This window comes from Schistocerca piceifrons, chromosome 2 (genome assembly GCF_021461385.2).
Source record: "Schistocerca piceifrons isolate TAMUIC-IGC-003096 chromosome 2, iqSchPice1.1, whole genome shotgun sequence".
Lineage (NCBI taxonomy): Eukaryota > Metazoa > Arthropoda > Insecta > Orthoptera > Acrididae > Schistocerca > Schistocerca piceifrons.
This window is the reverse complement of record NC_060139.1, coordinates 736,046,511-736,070,109: the sequence shown is the minus strand read 5'-3', so window position 1 is coordinate 736,070,109 and position 23,599 is coordinate 736,046,511. Positions and strand designations below refer to the sequence as shown.

Below are 23,599 nucleotides of genomic sequence, written 5' to 3'. Positions count from 1 at the left end.
AGCATTTGCCTAGATGAGTGTAGCAAATTGCCTAATACCCGCACTTAGACTGTACGGTGTACCAAACCAACAGCTGTTAATCTGATGTACAAATTTGATCTGGATTTGGCTCATCGTTCACATCAAACATTTAACATACAGCGCACTGAGCTATATGAGTACATTTTCAACAGAACTTAACACCATTTAAATAATTTTGCAACACAAACCTGATAGAGAGCTGGAATGGAGAACATGACAATGGCAGGAAATTTCCTTTTCTCTGTGCCAAATGCATATAATTCTTCTTAAGAGATACTATTTGATCTTCACGGATCTTTTTCATTGCAGATCTGAGCAAATTATCTGGAAACTGTTGGTAAACTTTAAACAGCTGATATGCCCAAGAAGTCTTGTCTTGCACACAGCACAGGGAACTCTGTGGATTAGGAAATAAAATTATCATACAAGAAGTTTATTCCCTTAAAGCATCATTCACTAAGCATGTCAGTGACAACATGTATTATAAAGTGCAAATGGTTTATCACAAGCACACAGAGTGGCATTGTCTTTGTCCTCAGATATCATGGTGATATACATGGTGCTTCAAAAATACTTTTCCAATCTTTGGCGAAAGGTTTCTTACAACACAATTAAAAAAAAAAAAATTCCCATATAAAAATATATACAAAAATCCTTCTTTTTGAATTATTGATAAAAGTTGATATTCATCAGCTGTGCAGGTATAACTTCACTTATCTATGCACCCATTTGACTCACTGAACCCTAGATGGTATTATGTTGCCAGGGAGACTTGTTTACATTCATCATTCATCTGTCTTCAAGTGCCCATTGTATACTTGTACTACAGGCAGTGAGTTAACTGAAAATGCTCTGTTCGAACATGGCAGGATACTCATTCTGTGAGCAGGTGTGTAAGGCGACAAAAATGGTAATGGACACAAAACCACACAGCTTGTATTAGATGGTGTTTTCAGACTGAAGACAGCTGAGTCATCCAACCTTTGGTACTGTATATCGTCACTTTGCTGAGACACGATCCATGGCACCACAGATGACTGCCCGAGGAAAACCACTTGTTGCTCATATGACTGATAAGGAAGAGCACATTGTACAAGCTTTTGAGGAGAAGCCAGCTATCAAGTTCAGCATGGAAGATACTCCATGGGCACCTCTTGTACCCGTATCTTCTTCAACTTGTGCAGGCGCTTATGCCTGATGACCACCCACCACAGGAAACACTTTGCTGATTATTTGTCGCACAGATTGCCAATCTGTTGTTTGTCTCTTTGGTTTTGTTTAGAGATGAGGTCATATGAAAGAGATGGAATAACAAATTTCCACAACCAATACGCATGGGTCAATAGCAATACTCATGCTAGAGTACAGGCTAGACATCAGCATCAGTTTAAGGTTAATGTACGAGCCTGATCTGTAGGTGATTGTCTGTTAGGGTCATATGTTCTCCCAGCATATCTTATTGGTCCTGTCTGCAGGGACTTCATTCTGAACACTCTCTAAGATTTACTAGAGGGTGTGCATCTTCAAATTAGAAGAAACATGTGTTCTTGCATAATGGAGGTCCAGCACATTTCAGTCTCAGTGTTTGAAATGCACTGGCTGGTATCTACTATAACAGATGCATAGGTAAAGGAGGACAGGTCTCATGCCCTGATGTATCTCTGTCCCCAATCTTCTGGATTATTATCTCTGGGGCATCTTAAACAATTGGTCTAGATAGCAGACCACTCATAAGCACACACGCTTCATCACTGTGTTATGGAAGCCTGTGAAACCATTCAAAACTATCAGGACATATTTGAAATAGTGCAACAGTCCATGATTTGACAACAGCATTTATTTTTAGAAGCAAAGAGGACACTCTGAGGACTTATTATGAGTTTATGTAATGAGCACAAATCACTTATACTGTAAACTACCATTATAACTTAAATACGAAGGACTTCCAGATGTATGTTTGTATGAATGTTTGGTGTAAGGAACCTGTCCCCAAAGTTTGCAGAAGTATTTTTGGAACACTGTGTATAATGTAAAAGTTTTACTACACCATTTATGAAGTTACACCGGACTGAAACAAGAAAATAGTGATTTCTGCAGTGTTCATTATTTTTGAGCCATAAGAATAGACGATGAATAAAGTGTCAAACAATAAATATGAGACCTGAAATTTCTAAAATACCGTTAAACAATGCTAAGTCCAGGATGGAATAGCAGCAATATGAAAAGGATACATTGCTGCTCACGAGATGCAGAGAGGCACAATGAAAAGATTGTTAAACACAAAAGTTTCAGACAAAAAGGTCCTTCTTCCAAAATAGAAAACACGTGCGCACGTGCTCCCACACGCCCACACACACACACACACACACACACACACACACACACACACACACACACACACACACGGCCTGAGCTTGTGTGAAAGTGTGTGTGTTTTCTACTGCGGAAGAAGGACCTTTCCTCCGAAAGCTTAAATGTTTAACAGTATTTTCATTGTGCCTGTCTGCAACTCAACACCTCTTCTATGTGGTGAGTAGCAATCTATCTTTTTCAGATAATTGCTTGAATACTAAAGAACAATGATTATAATATCTTAACAAAATATCAGCATAACCATATATTTGTTTACATGATGTAAGTATACAATATTTCCATTAATACATTTGTTATTGAAGTCCCAAGATGTTTTTGAAATGAGGATGGAAAAATGGTAATCTAACACTGGAAATGTTCATGTGTGTACATTTTTAACTGATACATAAAAATTTCCATTATATGCTACTGCTGCCACAGAAAATTTGTCATAAAATAGGATACCGGTAAGTGGCATGACTGAGGAGTGGACAATCTTGTTCATATAAAAGGCAGAGAAAAAATTGATTCTCCATTTTTATATTTTCAGTGGTGTGTTTTCACATGGATAGGATTACTGATCACTGCATGAATTGTGAACTGTGAAGCTTTTATCAAGAGAGGAGTTGATTTTATTTTGAATATATATTTCCATTTTTATTAATGCTCATTTCTCCATCCATACAGTATGGAGAAAAGCGATCTGATAATGTCAGAAATGTACCATTGTGGAGCTACAGCCATAAAATGACAGCCAATCTGTGATAATCATGAACATGTTTGTGTGTGCCTAGCAGTTTTTTTTCATCTGACTAAGCTGCTGCTGTGTTATGCTGTGAGTGTTGTGCTCCACAGCACCTGCTATCACATGCTGAACTATGCCACAGACAGATATACTAATAACCAGCTAACCAACATGCAATACTGCTTATAGAGCAGTGGGGTGCAGTGCTATAGGTGCAAACATATGAAATACTGTACTGAAAATTTCTCAAAGAGAAGACTACCAGCAGTCACCAACATTAAGGCTGTGGACCATCAGCTAAGAGAAAAGGGCACATTTGCACCCGAAGAGGTCAATAAAGGATGGCAGCAAATAGTGGGGACTCTGGAATTTAATGAAGAGTTATTCCAGCAATCTGAAACAACTGCTTCACCCAGCATAAGAGCAACAGCTTATAACAGACCAAGGTGTAGCAATCCTACTTGTTCTTATATTGCTCCTGGCTTTAATATAATTCTTTCTTTATTTAATGTTGTTTTGTTAATATCACATTTAGTTTGTTGTTACCTACTGAATTGTAAACATTATATTGTAAGTTATTTCATATAACAGTACTATGTACAGTGACTAAGTAACTAAAACCAACTTAAAGCTGTTTGACAGGCAGAACTCGTCTGTGAAAGCATACTGTAAAAGTGTCGTGACTCTGTCAAAACATGCATGCAGTGTTGGTGTTGATATCATCAACATAATGTCTAAATTATTGGAGACAACCTGATCACTGATAGGGAATTTGAGCCAATAAATGTGGAAAGGTCACTACTTAATTTCTGCAGTGTTGTGTTTATCATTAAAAATCTTGTTGTTGTTGTTGTTGTTGTTGTGGTCTTCAGTCCTGAGACTGGTTTGATGCAGCTCTCCATGCTACTCTATCCTGTGCAAGCTTTTTCATCTCCCAGTACCTACTGCAACCTACATCCTTCTGAATCTGCTTAGTGTATTCATCTCTTGGTCTCCCTCTACGATTTTTACCCTCCACGCTGCCCTCCAATACTAAATTGGTGATCCCTTGATGCCTCAGAACATGTCCTACCAACCGATCCCTTCTTCTGGTCAAGTTGTGCCACAAACTTCTCTTCTCCCCAATCCTATTCAATACTTCCTCATTAGTTATGTGCTTTACCCATCTAATCTTCAGCATTCTTCTGTAGCACCACATTTCGAGAGCTTCTATTCTCTTCTTGTCCAAACTATTTATCGTCCATGTTTCACTTCCATACATGGCTACACTCCATACGAATACTTTCAGAAATGACTTCCTGACACTTAAATCAATACTGGATGTTAACAAATTTCTCTTCTTTAGAAACGCTTTCCTTGCCATTGCCAGCCTACATTTTATATCCTCTCTACTTCGACCATCATCAGTTATTTTGCTCCCCAAATAGCAAAACTCCTTTACTACTTTAAGTGCCTCATTTCCTAATCTAATTCCCTCAGCATCACCCGACTTAATTAGACTACATTCCATTATCCTTGTTTTGCTTTTGTTGATGTTCATCTTATATCCTCCTTTCAAGACACAGTCCATTCCATTCAATTGCTCTTCCAAGTCCTTTGCTGTCTCTGACAGAATTACAATGTCATCGGCGAACCTCAAAGTTTTTATTTCTTCTCCATGAATTTTAATACCTACTCCTAATTTTTCTTTTGTTTCCTTTACTGCTTGCTCAATATACAGATTGAACAACATCGGGGAGAGGCTACAACCCTGTCTTACTCCCTTCCCAACCACTGCTTCCCTTTCATGTCCCTCGACTCTTATAACTGCCATCTGGTTTCTGTAGAAATTGTAAATAGCCTTTCGCTCCCTGTATTTTACCCCTGCCACCTTTAGAATTTGAAAGAGAGTATTCCAGTCAACATTGTCAAAAGCTTTTTCTAAGTCTACAAATGCTAGAAATGTAGGTTTGCCTTTCCTTAATCTTTCTTCTAAGATAAGTCGTAAGGTCAGTATTGCCTCACGTGTTCCAGTGTTTCTACGGAATCCAAACTGATCTTCCCCGAGGTTGGCTTCTACTAGTTTTTCCATTCGTCTCTAAAGAATTTGTGTTAGTATTTTGCAGCTGTGACTTATTAAGCTGATAGTTCGGTAATTTTCACATCTGTCAACACCTGCTTTCTTTGGGATTGGAATTATTATATTCTTCTTGAAGTCTGAGGGTATTTCGCCTGTTTCATACATCTTGCTCACCAGATGGTAGAGTTTTGTCAGGACTGGCTCTCCCATGGCCGTCAGTAGTTCCAATGGAATATTGTCTACTCCGGGGGCCTTGTTTCGACTCAGGTCTTTCAGTGCTCTGTCAAACTCTTCACGCAGTATCATATCTCCCATTTCATCTTCATCTACATCCTCTTCCATTTCCATAATATTGTCCTCAAGTACATCACCCTTGTATAGACCCTCTATATACTCCTTCCACCTTTCTGCTTTCCCTTCTTTGCTTAGAACTGGGTTTCCATCTGAGCTCTTTATATTCATACAAGTCGTTCTCTTATCTCCAAAGGTCTCTTTAATTTTCCTGTAGGCGGTATCTATCTTACCCCTAGCGAGATAGGCCTCTACATCCTTACATTTGTCCTCTAGCCATCCCTGCTTAGCCATTTTGCACTTCCTGTCAATCTCATTTTTGAGACGTTTGTATTCCTTTTTGCCTGTTTCACTTACTGCATTTTTATATTTTCTCCTTTCATCAATTAAATTCAGTATTTCTTCTGTTACCCAAGGATTTCTACTAGCCCTCGTCTTTTTACCTACTTGATCCTCTGCTGCCTTCACTACTTCATCCCTCAAAGCTACCCATTCTTCTTCTACTGTATTTATTTCCCCCATTCCTGTCAATTGCTCCCTTATGCTCTCCCTGAATCTCTGTACAACCTCTGGTTCTTTTAGTTTATCCAGGTCCCATCTCCTTAAATTCCCACCTTTTTGCAGTTTCTTCAGTTTTAATCTACAGGTCATAACCAATAGATTGTGGTCAGAGTCCACATCTGCCCCTGGAAATGTCTTACAATTTAAAACCTGGTTCCTAAATCTCTGTCTTACCATTATATAATCTATCTGATACCTTTTAGTATCTCCAGGGTTCTTCCATGTATACAACCTTCTTTCATGATTCTTAAACCAAGTGTTAGTTATGATTATGTTGCGCTCTGTGCAAAATTCTACAAGGCGGCTTCCTCTTTCATTTCTGTCCCCCAATCCATATTCACCTACTATGTTTCCTTCTCTCCCTTTTCCTACACTCGAATTCCAGTCACCCATGACTATTAAATTTTCGTCTCCCTTCACAATCTGAATAATTTCTTTTATTTCATCATACATTTCTTCAATTTCTTCGTCATCTGCAGAGCTAGTTGGCATATAAACTTGTACTACTGTAGTAGGTGTGGGCTTCGTATCTATCTTCGCCACAATAATGCGTTCACTATGCTGTTTGTAGTAGCTTACCCGCATTCCTATTTTCCTATTCATTATTAAACCTACTCCTGCATTACCCCTATTTGATTTTGTGTTTATAACCCTGTAGTCACCTGACCAGAAGTCTTGTTCCTCCTGCCACCGAACTTCACTAATTCCCACTATATCTAACTTCAACCTATCCATTTCCCTTTTTAAATTTTCTAACCTACCTGCCCGATTAAGGGATCTGACATTCCACGCTCCGATCCATAGAACGCCAGTTTTCTTTCTCCTGATAACGACATCCTCTTGAGTAGTCCCCGCCCGGAGATCCGAATGGGGGACTATTTTACCTCCGGAATATTTTACCCAAGAGGACGCCATCATCATTTAATCATACAGTAAAGCTGCATGTCCTCGGGAAAAATTACGGCTGTAGTTTCCCCTTGCTTTCAGCCGTTCGCAGTACCAGCACAGCAAGGCCGTTTTGGTTATTGTTACAAGGCCAGATCAGTCAATCATCCAGACTGTTGCCCTTGCAACTACTGAAAAGGCTGCTGCCCCTCTTCAGGAACCACACGTTTGTCTGGCCTCTCAACAGATACCCCTCCGTTGTGGTTGCACCTACGGTACGGCTATCTGTATCGCTGAGGCACGCAAGCCTCCCCACCAATGGCAAGGTCCATGGTTCATGGGGGGGGGGGGGGGTTGTTAGTAAATCAAATTATAACAAAATGGCAGACATCGAAGAGCAGCAACACTACTGGCAAGGCAAAAGCCAAGTCAGTAACATTACAAGCTCATGATCTCTCTGTCACACATCAGCTTGTTTGGAAAATCAGAAAGGAAAATTGTTTACATTCTTCCCACACACAAAAGATCCAGTCCTAGACAGTAGAAGACTGTAAAAGAGCAAATCTCTTTTTGTCCTGGATATCAAGGCATTTTTCCTACTTCATCCTGTTTACAGACAAGGCTGTTTTTACTAGGGAGCAGTACTTAATGTCTACAACCATCACCAGCTGGTGTATTAGAGTCCTGATTACATTCAAGAATATGGTCAATGGGAAAGGTTTTCAGTGTATGCCTGGGCAGGAATTTTTGGTAGCAACTTGACTGGCCATTTCATTCTATCTCCCTGATTAAGTGGACATAATCATTGACATTTTTTGCAAGAGGAATTACCTATACTGTTCAAAGGCATCGTTTTGCACATACACTGAAGGATATTGTTCCAACGGGATGATGCAGTGCTGCATACCAGCAACAGTTAATAAAATGTCAGACACCAGTCAATACACTTCAAGAGCTGGTCACATTAATTTTTGGGGCAGCAACACCCACGTGCAACATGACAAGAATTTTTGAGATGGTGGGTCAATCATCTCTTGAATGTAGTGATGCCAGATAGCGATTTTGGAGCATTTTCTGAAAAATATGTGATGTCAGAAAATAGTATTTATTTTCTTTTTCACCACAGTCTTAGTTCACATTTCAACTTGATGATCTACTGTACTTCACTGTACTCAATTTGACATCATCTATCCTGTTATAACTTTATTATCAAGTTCTTTTTCTCAACCCTGTATAACAATACAACCTGCTTCAGCTGAAGCCAGGTCATGATGAAGAGCCTCAAGTGAATCTTGCAAAAACTGATGACAGAGATTTTGCTATGAAATCCCTACCAGACATAAAAACCTCACATCCAACACTGAGGTGACAAAAGTCAAGGCACTTACACAGATGACGTTAGGATTATGTACATAAGGTATAAAAGCGCAGCACATTGCCAGAACTGCCATTTGTACTCAGATGATTCATGTGAAAAGGTTTCTGACACGATTATGGCCACACGATGGCAATTAACAGACTCCGAATGCGGAATGGTAGTTGGACTTAGATGCATGGGACATTCCATTTTGGAAATTCTTAGGGAATTCAATACTCTGAGATCCACAATGTCATGAGTGTGCTGTAAATCCCAAATTTCGGGCATTACCTCTCACCACAGACAATGCAGTGGCCAATGGCCTTCACTTAACAACCAAGAGCAGCGACATCTGTGTAGAGTTGTCAGCACTAACAGATAAGCAACACTGTGTGAACTAACTGCAGAAATCAGTGTGGGATGTATGATGTACATATCCATTAGGACAGTGCAGCAAAATCCGGCATTAACGTTCAATGGCAGCCGACAACTGAAGCTAACAGCACGACATTGCCTGCAGCACCTCTCCTGGGCTTGTGACCATATCAGTTGGACCCTAGACAACTGGAAAACCATGGAGAGGTCAGATGAGACCTGATTTCAGTTGGTAAGAGCCGATGATAGGGTTCGAGTGTGATGCAGACCCCATGAAGCCATGGACCCCAAGTTGTCAACAAGGCACTGTGCAAGCTGATGGTGGCCCCATAGTAGTGTGGGCTGTATTTACATGGCATGGACTGGGTCCTGTGGTCCAACTGAACTGATCACTAACTGGAAATGGTTATGTCTGGCTACTTGGAGATGATTTGCAGTCATTCATGGACTTCATGTTCTCAAACAATGACGAAATTTTTATGGATGACAATGTACAATGTCACCAGACCACAATTGTTCGCGAATGGTTTGAAGAACATTCTGGACTATTCGAGTCAATGATTTGGCCTCCAAGATTGCCCGACATGAATTCTGTCTCACATTTACGGGACATAATCGAGAAGTCAGTTCACACACAAAATCCTATAACAGCAACACTTCTGGAATTATTGGCAGCTATAAAGGCATCATGACTCAATATTTCTACAGGGGACTTCCAAGTATTGAGTAGCTGAACTATGCTATGCAAAAGGAGGTCTAACACAATATCAGGAGGTATCCCATGACTTTTGTCGTTTCAGTGTAAATACAAACAGTTGGTGGACTTTCATTAGTAAAATAGATATCTTTCACTGACCATTATGGAAAAAAAACCACCCAAGAAGCAAATAAAAAGAACATGTAAGTTGTGAATTTAGAAAAAAACTTGAAACAAGAAAGTTAAAAGAAATTTATTTAAAAAAAAATGCATCAAGAAATTACAGATTGAGGGAGATGGTACTGAAAGTATAGACCTGGGACAGAAAACCACAGGAGGTCAGACACTGACAGAGCGGTGCTGTAAAGAACAAGCTGTAAACAGGTAAATATGATCCTTAGGGAGTGCACTCAGAATGAAGTGGGCTAATGGATCATGAGAGCAAAGCAAAACTCTATGATCTGGCCCATATGGGCCAATCAGGACCAACCATCCTCCGTGGCATCCTATGTCAATAGCATCATTTGGAGTGGTACAGAGTGACATGGAGTCAGCACACTATTCTCCCAGCCACTGCTGGCATCCTAGACCTTGGTGCCACTACTTTTCACTCAAGTGGCTCCTTAATTAGCATCACGAAGCTGAGTGCACTCTGTTCCCATCCTACCGCCAAGAAAAAATTCTTGACAGTACCAGGAATTGAACCCAGGCACAAAAGGTAATAAAAGGAGCCAATGAAAAAATTTACCAGATGATGTATGCAAATGAAGTCTATATGAACTAAGACAGCCTTCAAGTGTTATTACCATAGACACTTTGCCAAGGCCAATAATTACAGAAAGTTATTATTTTGTTATACAATAAAAATATTAGAATGTATAACTCACATGAATGACAGATTGTATCACAGCTTTCTGAATATCCGTAATACATTTTACATCCTGAAAAAATCCTCGCTTTTTCAGCGACTTTGATGGGCGTATAATTTCATATTTCTTCCTGTTGGAGAGGGATACATGAATGAGATTTAAATTAATCAATTACATTCCAACAAAAGCAATAAATAGTTTACCATATTGTTGCAAAGAAAGTAAACATTTACAAAAGACACACTATTATTATGTTTTAAGAAAGTATGCATAGTGGCAATAGAAGGAAGGATAATCAAATATATAACACATATTATCTGATTAAATGTGTCAGGACACCTGCCTCATAGTCCATTCCTCCTCAAGTAGCATAACCAGGGGAAGTAGTGATGTCGGATGCTGAGTATAGTGTGATTCATCATTCTGGACCACTCATTTCCAATCATCCACATCCAGTAGCATTGCTCTTTACACCACCTCCAGCATTATCCAGTAGCATTGTTCTTTACACCACCTCCAGCACCACTTAGCGTCGACAACAGAGATGTGTGCTGGCTTACGAGAGCTGTCAGACCATTGTGCCCCATTATTTTTAACTCCCTATGCACAGTCATTATGCTAGCTGGATTCCTTGTAGAACTTTTCAAACTATGTATGACGCCTGCCACTGACTTCACATGATTTTATATAACCAACTTCCACAATGATCGATGGTCTCTGTCTGTCAGAACATGAGGTCTACCTGGCATCAATTTAGCTGTGGTTGTTTCTTCATGTTTCCACTTCACAGTCACATCACCAACAGTCAACTCAGGCAGCTTGAGAAGTGTTGAAATGTCCCTGATGGATATGTTACTTGGGTGACATACAATGACTAGTCCACATTATAAGTCACTGAGCTCTCCTGACCAAACCATTCTGCTTCTGCTGTGTCCCTTCTGACAACACAATACTTTCTGCCTCCTTTTATACTGATGGCTCTGCCTCTTGTGACACTTAGTGGTCAATTCTACATTACAAAAGGGTGCGCAGATACTTCTGATCAGATAGTGCAAGCTGATACCTGGTATGACTAACTGTAATTGAAAATGAAAAGACATTTAAAAATAATTAAAAGAGTTGAACATTAGTTTTGAGGAATATGGAATGAACTTGAATGCGAAAATACCAAGCCAATGATTTTTGCAAGAACATCAAGAGAGGTAAAGAGTGAAAATTTGTGATGAATTAATGGAATGAGTTGACAGATTCAGGCACCTAGGACATGAAATAACCAGTAACATGACATCTAATCAAGAAATGAAATGAAGACCAGTCATTCCAAAATATATGTTTAACTGGAGGTGGAGTATTTTGTATGGAATGTTTCCCAGCAGTGTGCTAAAATGCAGACACTGCAACAGAAAAAGGATAAATTTTTAGACACTTCTGATAAATGGATTTGGAAATGAAAGGAAAGAGTTAAATGGCCAGATCACTTGAGGAATGAAGTTGTGTTACACGTGGTGAATAAGAAAGGACAAATACATGAAACAATTATGAGGAAAAGAAACTGGCAAGGACACTAACTAGATGAGAATACACGAATGCAGTAGAAGGAGTGGTGACGGGGAAGAGAACCAAAGGTAGAAGAAGATACCAACTAACTGACAACATAAAGATAAATGCACCATAAACAGTTACTAAAAGAATGGCAAAATACCAGGATGATCAGAGAATTATGAATTTGCAATGGAAGATCTGCCTTATGAGTAGCACACTGTCATTATCATCATCATCCTCATCATGAACCTCACTGCAAGACATGTTTTTCACTACATGAAGACAAATTTCACAGAAACTACAGGCCACCAAATTGTTTTAGTAGAAGGAAAGATGGTCCATGCAGAAACATAGATTACAGACAGTCTAGGGTAGTCTGTAATAGTTATGAAGAGAACAAAAACAAATCTCCTGTGCCTTCTTTTTCCAGTGTCCCACCACCTCCCAAAGTCCCACTGTCTGGCCACAGAGGAGCATTCACCTTGTAACTCAGTACCTTCCAGAACTGGAGCAACTTAATTACATTCTCCACCAGGGTTTCGACTACCTCTTGTCATGCCCTGAAATGAGAAACGTCCTGCCCACTACCCTTCCCACCCCTACCATAGTGGTATTCTGCCATCCATCGAACCTACACAATATACTCGTCCATCCCTACACAACCCCTGCTCCCAAACCCTTACTTCATGTTTCATATCCCTGTAACAGACCTAGATGCAATATCTGTCCCAAACATCCTCCCACCACCACCACCACCACTACCACCACCTACTTCAGTCTGGTCATAATCATCACCTATTCCATAAAAGGCAGGACTACCTGTGAAACCAGCCATGTGATCTACAAGCTAAACTGCAACCACTGTGCTGCATTCTATGTAGGCAAGACAACCAACAAGCTGTCTGTCCACATTAATGGCTACCGACAAACTGTGGCCAAGGAACAAGTGGAGCACCCTGTTGCTGAGCATGCTGTCAAACGTGACATCCTTCATTTCAATGACTGCTTCACAGCCTGTGCCTTATGGATCCTTCCCATCAACACCAGCTTTTGTAAATTACACAGGTGGGAATTTTCCCTGAAATACATCCTACATTCCTGTAACCCTCCTGGCCCCAACCTTCATTAGTCACTGTCCTCACCCATCCAGCCCCTTCCCTGTTCCCATTCCAGCACTACACAGCCTTCACTCCATCATCGCACCCTGTCGTTTTTACTTCTCTCTTTTTCTGGTAACGACCTCCCCCCTCCCCTGCCCTCCATCAAACCAGAGCAGCACTTCACTGTCCACCACCCATACCCTATTATCCCTTCCCCTCCCTATCCCAGCCCCAACCTCCTCCTTACCCCCACCTGGTCGCCACACCGATCATGCACTGGTGCTGCTGCCCACAGTGCGGTTTCAGTTGCCTGAGACTACAGTCGTGTGTATTTTTTTTTGTGTGTGAGTTGTGTTTGTGTTGGTGTGTGTGAGTGTGGGGGGGGGGGGGGGGGGGGAGGGACGAGGGTCTATTTTTGATGAAGGCCTTACTGGCCGAAAGCTTTATTTGTGACAGTCTTTTTGTTGTGCCTATCTGCGACTCTTAATGATATAAAATGTAGACTGGCAATGGCAAGGAAAGCGTTTCTGAAGAAGAGAAATTTGTTAACATCGAGAATAGATTTAAGTGTCAGGAAGTCGTTTCTGAAAGTATTTATATGGAGTGTAGCCATGTATGGAAGTGAAACATGGACGATAAATAGTTTGGACAAGAAGAGAATAGAAGCTTTCAAAATGTGGTGCTACAGAAGAATGCTGAAGATTAGATGGGTAAAGCACATAACTAATGAGGAAGTATTGAATAGGATTGGGGAGAAGAGAAGTTTGTGGCACAACTTGACCAGAAGAAGGGATCGGTTGGTAGGACATGTTCTGAGGCATCAAGGGATCACTAATTTAGTATTGGAGGGCAGCGTGGAGGGTAAAAATCGTAGAGGGAGACCAAGAGATGAATACACTAAGCAAATTCAGAAGGATGTAGGTTGCAGTAGGTATTGGAAGATGAAGCAGCTTGCACAGGATAGAGTAGCATGGAGAGCTGCATCAAACCAGTCTCAGGACTGAAGACCACAACAACAACATCTGCGACTCTACATCTCTGCTATATGGTGAGTAGCAACTTTCCTTTTCAGAATACTGTTATGAAGAGAATTATTAGGCACACAATGATAGACACACTCAAGGCAGATTGCTGGATTGGGAAAGAAATGAATAATGCATGCCAGCCCAACTTTCATAGTTAAACTAAATGAAGTTTTGGATTCAACTCAGTCCAAACCTGTAATTGCACTTGACAATAATAATATTCAGTATGATATGGATTATGAGATAAGAGATGACTTGATGTGAGAATGGGAAGTGCTTACTGAAGATGTGTTGATACCTATTACTGACATTAATGTTTGCGGTACTAATAGACTAACAGACTTCTGGACAGTAGTAGCCAGGCCTGCATACTGTCAAACAAATTGTATCTGTAGTTAAGTGAGGTTGCACAAATCCCAACTTTTCCTGTGAGTAATGTGATGTGGGAAATAGAAGCAATTTTATTGAGAAACATATATTGCTAAAGTTTTACACTGATAGCAAATAATATGAACAACATTTCCTGGTTGCTCAATCATTATCTGTTGGGTGTATTTTATGGAGGAACTGGATGATGAATAAATGTAAGGTGGACTTTCGTGCAAGCAAGTTATATTTTCAGAAGTGTAATGAAGAAAGAGAAGTTGTATTTTGGGGATGTGTTAATAAGGAAGAGCTGAGCATTATGTCCATGAATTTATGATGTATTATTATTGTAGATAAAGAGGGAGCTATGGCTCAGAAAAACGCCGAGTTAATTTTGTTGACATGTAACTCTTTATTATTTTTTTCATTGCCAAATATTCATTCCTTTATAGCAATATTGGTACCAGCATAACTTTATAAAATTTAAGGTAGGTTTATGTTAACAGAATTTTCTGTTCGTGCCTGTATGCCCGCATGTTATCACTCTCCTTGTCAATATCGGAGCCAACGTCTTGCTGGATCAATAACCTCCCCATTATCCATGTTCTGATTCAGACATAGTGCATCTTCATTGGACCAAACAGATGGAAGTCAGAAGGTGTGAGATCTGGGCTGTAGAGTGGATGGGGAAGAACAGTAATAAATAGTGAAAACTTTCAGATGTCCTGCAAAATTATATTTACAAGGGGCATTCAGTAAGTTATGCAAAACATGTTTTTCTGAACGCAGGTTGGTTTTATTCAGGATCCCAATACACCATATTACTCCTCATTTGTTTGGCTACAAAACCCTATTTTATAACATAATCTCTGTTCAATGTGATAGCCTTACATCATCTTACTGAGGGAGCCTGTATGCTAGCATGTAATCACTCTGCTGGTCAATGTCAGAGAAAAGGCTTTGCTGGATCAATAACCTCCCCATTATTCATATGGAATGCAACCTCATTGGGACAAACAGATGGAAGTCAAGACGTGTGAGATCTGGGTTATAGGGTGGATGAGAAAGAACAGTTCAATGAAGTATTGTGAGCTCCTCTCAGATGCACAGATTTGTGTGAAGCCTTGTATTGTCATGGAGAAGGAGTATTTCATTTGCATTTGGGTAAAGGTGGTCGGGAACCACTTCATGGATTACCATTTGGTTTCCGGTTCGAAGAAATGAACTCGTTTCATCTCCTGTGATGACATTCGACAAAACGTTGTCATGATCAGCCTGGTAATGTGTAGGCAATGGTCTTTTGTTAACCAGCGAGGAATCCAACAGGCATATACCTTTGAGTACCCAAACTGGTGGATGACTGTGTCAGCACTACCAACAGAGACATCCAGTTGAGCAGCAACGTATGTGATTGTGATGTGTTGATCACCTTGAATGAGAGTGTTTGCACATTCCAACATTGAAGGAATCACAGCTGTTTGCTACCAACAGACATGTGAGAGATCGGACAGATTTATGTGACTTTGTTGTGATGATGACAGATGCCTCACCCAATGTCTCACCATATTTTTTTCACTCCCAGGCCTCTGCAAACATTCTACAAGCACCTATGAATATCTGTGATGCTCTGGTTTTCTGCCAAAAGAAACTCAATGACAGCTCTCTGCTTAGAATGTACCTCCATTATAGCCACCATTTTGAAGGCTATGTATAGGGCCACCACCTGCCAGAACTTCATCAAACTATAGGGACTGAAGTGAGGATATTCCATGGTGTCCCACAAAAAATTCTGCATTTTTTCAACTGAAATTGGCTGAGGAAAATGAAAAGTGTTGCATTACTTACTGAATGCCCCTCATATTTGGTCAAAAGCTGGTTTTCAGCTGGTTTGTGATCAAATAAATAATAATTTTGGAGAATTTCAGGAAGTTTCCTATTTAATATCAAGTTTTTGTCCTTACTTTATTTTGGAGTGATCTTCTAATGATACTATTTACTTAGCTGAACTTCTCAATTTTATGTTTCTGATCTAGCTCTCCTCCATACATTACATGTCCCTCAAAAATTTAAATCTACTTACTTGTTCTATGAACATGTTTTCTATTACTATTTGTGTTCTTATAAGATTTTTCCCACTGAAAGCCATGGTCTCAGATGTGATAACATATATATGCTCATTACAGTAATGGTTGGCTGAACTCCCTTGTGTCACAAATCACTGTCAGATTTCAATCAATAATAATCATGACACCAATAATATCGGGACAATGGTTGAGTCCACAACAGATAGGTCATGTAAGCATGTGTTGGAGCACAGTATTTGTTTTGCCTGCGATGTCATCATACCAATGTTGTTACGTGCACATGCCTGTTATGAATTAGCTTTGTATTTAATCAAGGAACTTCAGCAGATGGTATGTCTTTGAGGCAGCAGTCTGGACATGGAAATGTTGGGAGAATTTAGACTGCAGTGGTGGCAGTCTCTGTTGGTTTTATTGGACCCTGATGAGGTTGTGTCAGATGTGTGTCATTCAACTGTCATGGCACAAGACGATTAAAGGCTAAACAAGATCTCTATCAACTTGATCACTAGTAATGGTCATTAGAATCAATCCAATGTATGGAAGTATGTGTGAGTACAGGCTAAAGAGTCAGTACAATAGTACGGCCATGGATGTGATGACTAGGCTGGCTGGGTCAAGTGCAGTGCCCATGCTGCATCCTGGATGGACTAGGGTCATCTATAGTTATGGCTTGAGAGGAAACACTGAAGTGCACCAGTGCTCCCCCATATCCTCAGAAGGTGCTGCCATCATCATTTTATTCATTTGGACTGTGAGATTTCAAACCAACTGCTCTGCTTCTGAGTTTGGTACAGGATGGAAAGGGACGGTGGTTGGACGTGTTACACCTTTCCTTTGGCAAAATGAATGGAATTGTGGCCAATTGTTAGACACCATGGTTTGCAGCACTCATTCTATGGTGAAGATTGTCATAAGAGACTGAATTGTAGATTCTAGTACCACTGATAATATTTGGGCAACATATCGGAAATTAAGAGTGGTTGCCTACAACAGGTTACTGTGTAGCCCCCTTGAACAGGCCTACAAAATCGGTGTGCATGTGGCCCCATGGCTGATCAGGGATAGGCCATGGAGAGATACGTAATACCAGATCTGTTTCATTTTGCGCACATGTTTGGCGGGTCCAGGCTGCGCGTTCCATGTGCACTTTAATGTTTGGCCAATATAAATAATGCTATGACAAGATGTTCATGTTTGACATCGTCAAGTGTACTTTGTGTACAGAGGCCAGAGTACAGTCAGGTTTCACATCTCAGAACTCGATCTCTTCTGTGGCCAGCAGGATTACCCCCTGATTGATGTTGAGTCTATTGTACACCAAAAAATGGGTCTTCACTACCTGTTCCACCATTTTGGGCAGCTGCTCCAGCCAATGAAAATACACATAACATAATACTTTGTGGAGCGTCAGATCTTTATTTGCGAGCTAGTCGCCTCCTGGATCATCATCGAGAATTTATCCAGCCTGTCTTTTTAATGTTTTCATCAAGCCAGAAATATTATCAGGACCCACTGGACAACACAACAGGGAGTTTCTAGTAGACACAACAGGGGGTCAGTGTTGGTGTGTCGAGAGGTGTGCCAGTAGCTGATCTCATTATCATAACTGCAGAAAAACTGTGCCCACCACTGTAATCGTTATGCTGTTTTACTTGGCAGGTACACTTGTGAGCCAAAAAGAAAATTCTTTGGCTTGTGTTATATGACCAGGGCAAAAATCCCTCTATATAAGAATAGATGGAAGGTTTTGAGGCTGTAAATAATAGCCAGTGCCTTGTGGGGCTGCAATGAACCTGCATTGCTGTATGCGTTTTAATATGCATGCTACTGGTTGTTCCATGCTAGCAGGGATATTACATGACAAAACAACACTTTTATATAAGTTGCACATGTTTCTGGGAGGTAACTGGTATTTGGTGATAATAAGAGTTTTTGCAGCCAATATCACGTGCTGAAATACTTTTATTTCATCAATGACCATTTTCGACTTCTGGAAATAAGATTCCAGTACATGAATTGCACAACCACAATGAGAGCACACTCAATGTCTAAAATAAAGGTGCTATACTGGCTTGTCAAATACATAAAACTGAGTAAATGAAAAGACCATAGCACCAAAGGTGAGTTTTGGGGTGGAGACGAGTTTGTCCATGGAGTGGTTATATTTATTTCCCATCAGATGATTAGATTTTGTCGAAACACATCATTGAGGAAATAATAATATTTCAACACATGATCTTGTCTGCAAAAACTTATTTATCACCAACACAACATTTGTCCCAAATTGCAAAGTATCTGTCACCAGCACTAAATGCTTAATGTGCTCAAGCAGGGAGCAAGCTTCAAATATTTTTTCAACTTCAATGACACTGCCCTTTCTTAAGACGATTAGGGGCTAGAACTGCAGAACAGAACTGGCCCCTCTGTAACATAGTCAGTAGCTCCTCAGCATATGGAATTGCCTAAACATCTACATTAGACTGAGCACTGAAAGATTGTTTAAGATCATAACAAATTCTAATTGTGCCCTTACACTCTTTTTAATTACAATTATGTGTATCACCCACTGGCTAAATGCAATTGGTGTTACATCATCTGATGCCTCTAAACAATCCAATTCTGCTTCAATTACTTCCTTCATAGCAAATGGGATGAGTCCAGTCTGATAAAACCAGCAAGAACACTATGTTTTAATGATACATATAGTTCGAAGTTTTATGAACAACCCTGACTACATTCAAATAAATCAAAGTATCTCTTACATTATGCATCCAAATCACTAAAAGGAATACTACAAGATATGGTAACTGAATTTTGTACTTGACAACCAAAGCTGGTAAAGACGCCCAAGTCCATAAATTCCTGAAATTCTGACATTTCCACATTGAACTGCAATTTTTGTTTATTTTACACTTCTGGTCAATTTTGACTATTGTGTCATTTTCAAGGAATAGTTGACATGCATAAGGACAAGCTACAAAGCTGTCCAGTCACTGGCATATGGTGAGCAAACATAAAACTTACAACAAATAGTCCTGCTTAGAACTGGCATAAAAGGTAGCAAAAAGTAAGAACACAACTGAGTGTGAGACAACCGTAATAAAATAAATTGTCATAGCAGTAGTGATTGTCAAATAGGTAATGTCAGCAGTTGAGAGCACACTGAGGCACTGTGTTGATACGAATGAGAAAAATGTCTCAATGTGCACTCAACTGATGATGTTCATTAATCTGGTCCTCTGTAATTGGACATTATGGCATTTTACAGTGGTAAATGTTAGATACATGAAGCAGTGAGGGACTACTTACAAAAGTAATAAGCAAGAGAGACAAATGAAATTTACAGTGACATCACAACAAGCAGTAAATACTGCTCACATAATCTTGGTTTCCTATTGCACTTTTATTTACTTACCAGAATAGTTCTGGAGTATCAGGTATAACCATTGAAGCTTTCTTGTTGGCCAGCCTGTCAAACCTCTTTTCCAAGACAGCAATCAACCCCCTGAACTTCTCTGCTACAATTCTCTCAACTTCTTCAGAATTTTCACACTTCTTCCGGAGTTCAGAAACTGAAATCTGCCAATACAACACACTATTTTCAAAATGAATCCAATGTTGTGCCATAATCATAATACCAGTGTTTCACAATGAATGTTGGTTTTACGCTTTACAGCATTTTTACATTCAATTTACAATTATAAATAGTACAGTAAAATGAGGAACAACTCAAAACAGTATTTCTTACAAGTGTTCAGCATGAGCACTATTCACCATACAGCACATATCAAGTCAATGGGCAAGACCTTTCCGAATCTTGACCAGTGTCCCTCCAGTAATTGGTGCAACAGCTGCTTCAATCTTATTTCTGAAGTTGGGTAGATTATCTGGTAGCGGAGGCACATACACACCATCCTTTAAACCACCAAAGGTAAAACCCACATGGCATCAGATTGGGCGAACATGGAAGCGATGCGAAACAAGCTCAGCCATTTGGCCTTTTGCAGCCAATCTAGTAATCAGGTATGTCATCATTTAACCAGTCCCGTTCTAAGATATGCCAGTGAGGCAGTGCACTACCTTGCTGCCAAATAAAGTTCTGTGGTTCAGCTTCTTCCAACTGAGAAAACACCCATAGTTCTAGTGCATCAGGATGAGAAACACCACTTACAGTTGCTTTACTGAAGGAAAAAGAAAGAGAGAGAGAGAGAGAGAGAGAGAGAGAGAGAGAGAGAGAGAGAGAGAGAGAACAGCCCATAAACATTCTGCTGGAATATGGCACAAAAAACTTTCAGTTTAGGGCAGTCTCGTTGCAACTGTGCCACCTCATAGGGGTTTGATGATCTCCCATGTGCACATTATATATGGTTACATTTCCACTTAGGTAAAATGTTGGTTCATTACTGAAGACAACACAAGTCAGAAAATATTCATCACCATGCAGCAACATTTTACTTCAAAGCTGGCATGTAAACTGTAGCCTGTAGGCTTTAGAAATTATAACACCTGCAAATGCTAAGTACACAGTTGCAAGCATCTCCTCACAAGTCTCTACACAGACGTCCCTGGAATTGCTAATTCACTACTAGCCTCTCTCTCATTCAACACGTTCTTCAGTCACTCTTGGTCATCCCATATTCTTTCCTTTGTAAAGACAGCCAGTGCTCTCAAACTGATGATACAATCTAAGGATGTTATTACCACTTAGAGGATTATATTAGGTCTAAGAAATGAACATTGCACTGGAACAATAGACTGAGTCCCTGTAAACTGTGAAACACAAAAAGCTTTCTGTTCATTGGTTGCCATCTTTGTTACTAGCACTTTCTAATGAGAGACACAGGCAATAGTGCATGTGCAGGCACACAGGTATGAAAACAAAACTGCCGAGTTGATCTTTCATTTGATGTACTATTTATAACTCTAAGCTGAATGTAATAAATGCTACACAGCCTTAGAGCCCCAATATCCAGTTTGATAGATAGTACTTCTAATAATTATTTACAATACAAAAAAGGTGTTAAAAGCTAGAAAAAACAGGCCACCTTAATTCAACAAAAATATTTTTTCACAATTACACGAAATATTATGCCTGTCTAGGTACACAGTACAATATTAATACATATATTAAAGTGGGAATTTCCTCTACCACCAATGAGAGAAATATCTGAGAAAGAACAAACATTGTTTTATCAATGGAGCACTGTGTTTGTTGTAAGCATAAGTATGAGCAAAAGATCTATCATTATGACTGGCATAATAATTAATTGTGTGACAAGGTACATTGCTGTCAGGGCTTATCACAGTTATACCATACATTAATCTATCACAGAAGTCAACCCCCTACATATAAATAAGTACATATTTACCCTTAATAATTTGATAAAATTAAAATTGTTCGAATTACTAAACTTCTTGAAGAGTATTATGTCAGTCATATGAGTGAGGTTCAATAAATACAGAAAAGATGGCAGTAACATATCTGAAAAACATAAAAGGAATTACTAACCCAATACATAATAACAGTACTGTGAAAAAATACTGTAGCAAAAGGTTTTCCAAAGTAAACAGAAATATAAATGAATGGGCACTATGAGCCACTGCTCTAATGCTTACATTTGAATTGGAAGGCGAGTGAGGGAACAGCACAGAGAATAACCTGCTCAATACGTTGAAACTATGCAGCTCAACAGTAGAAGCAAAAAGAAAAGTGAGGCTGCCATTCAGGCACCACCATCAAAAATAATGTTAAAACTTACTTAAAACAACATTCGTTGGCTTCAGAGTACAATGTACAGCGATGTTCATGATTATGAGTCATTTCCACTCAAATACAGTACATTCAAAATATAATGAATTTTTATATGATGAAACTCAATTGATTTGGGCAGCTCACTATCATCTATCACAAGTTAGGAAAGAATACCAACTGATAATGTAATCTAAATGGACAGATAAAAAAACTACTCACCAAGTGTTGGCAGGGGAACACACACACAAAAGTATTTAACTTTCACAAGCTTTCAGAGCCAGTGGCTCCTCCTTCTGACAGAAGAGTTGAAGGGGAAGGAAGAAGGGTGAAGGAAAAGGACTGGAGAGGTTTAGGGAAAGGGGCACAGTTTAGGAAAGTCACCCAGAACCCCAGCTCAGGGGAGATTTACCAGAAAGGATGAGAAGGAGAGACTGATTGTTGGGGACTGCACTGGACGAGATTTGAAAACCTGAGAGCTCATAATATAGTATTCTGAGAACAAAGTAGGGTTCTGATTAAACATAATGAAGTCAGATTTTCATTTACAAACTCTCATTTATTTTCATTTGCCAAATACGATGTTTACAAAAACCATTAGGCTATACTTGGACCTCTAGAAAGTTAAGTCGCAGAAGGTTAAGTGTGGAATGTATAATATGCTTTGACGTCAGCAGAGATGAAGTACCAACTCAGGACAATCAGCAGAAGGGAGAGGGTGATGATAAAAAAATCCTGACATTTACCTAAGATAACTTAGGTAATCCAAGGAACAAGGAATATGTAAAATGGGTGGCTGGGTGAGGACTTCAAAACCATTCCTCCGAAATATGTTTTCACCTTAGCAAATGTGGTATCTTGTCAATGACTAGGTCTGGAATACCAGTTTTATGAAATACTGGTTTAATCTCATCTCCCCCCCCCCCCCCCCCCACCCATGAACCACGGACCTTGCCATTGGTGGGGAGGCTTGCACGCCTCAGCGATACAAATAGCCGTACCGTAGGTGCAACCACAACGGAGGGGTATCTGTTGAGAGGCCAGACAAACATGTGGTTCCTGAAGAGGGGCAGCAGCCTTTTCAGTAGTTGCAAGGGCAACAGTCTGGATGATTGACTGATCTGGCTTTTGTAACACTAACCAAAACGGCCTTGCTGTGCTGGTACTGCGAACGGCTGAAAGCAAGGGGAAACTATGGCCGTAATTTTTCCCGAGGGCATGCAGCTTTACTGTATGGTTAAATGATTAAATGATGATGGCGTCCTCTTGGGTAAAATATTCCAGAGGTAAAATAGTCCGCCATTCGGATCTCCGGGAGGGGACTACTCAAGAGGATGTCGTTATCAGGAGAAAGAAAACTGGCGTTCTAGGAATCGGAGCGTGGGATGTCAGATCCCTTAAACGGGCAGGTAGGTTAGAAAATTTAGAAAGGGAAATGGATAGGTTAAAGTTAGATATAGTGGGAATTTGTGAAGTTCAGTGGCAGGAGGAACAAGACTTCCGGTCAGGTCACTACAGGGT

At 39.9% G+C, this 23,599-nt stretch overlaps 1 protein-coding gene across 1 annotated transcript in view; it reads right to left on the bottom strand.

The window, feature by feature from the left end:
- The window catches only part of LOC124775806 (general transcription factor 3C polypeptide 1), a 354,943-nt gene that overhangs the window by 83,306 nt on the left and 248,038 nt on the right, over positions 1-23,599 (bottom strand). Inside the window, 3 exon segments of the mRNA XM_047250637.1 lie at positions 210-418; positions 10,231-10,342; positions 19,745-19,908. Of these exon segments, the coding sequence (XP_047106593.1) occupies positions 210-418; positions 10,231-10,342; positions 19,745-19,908 (485 nt within the window).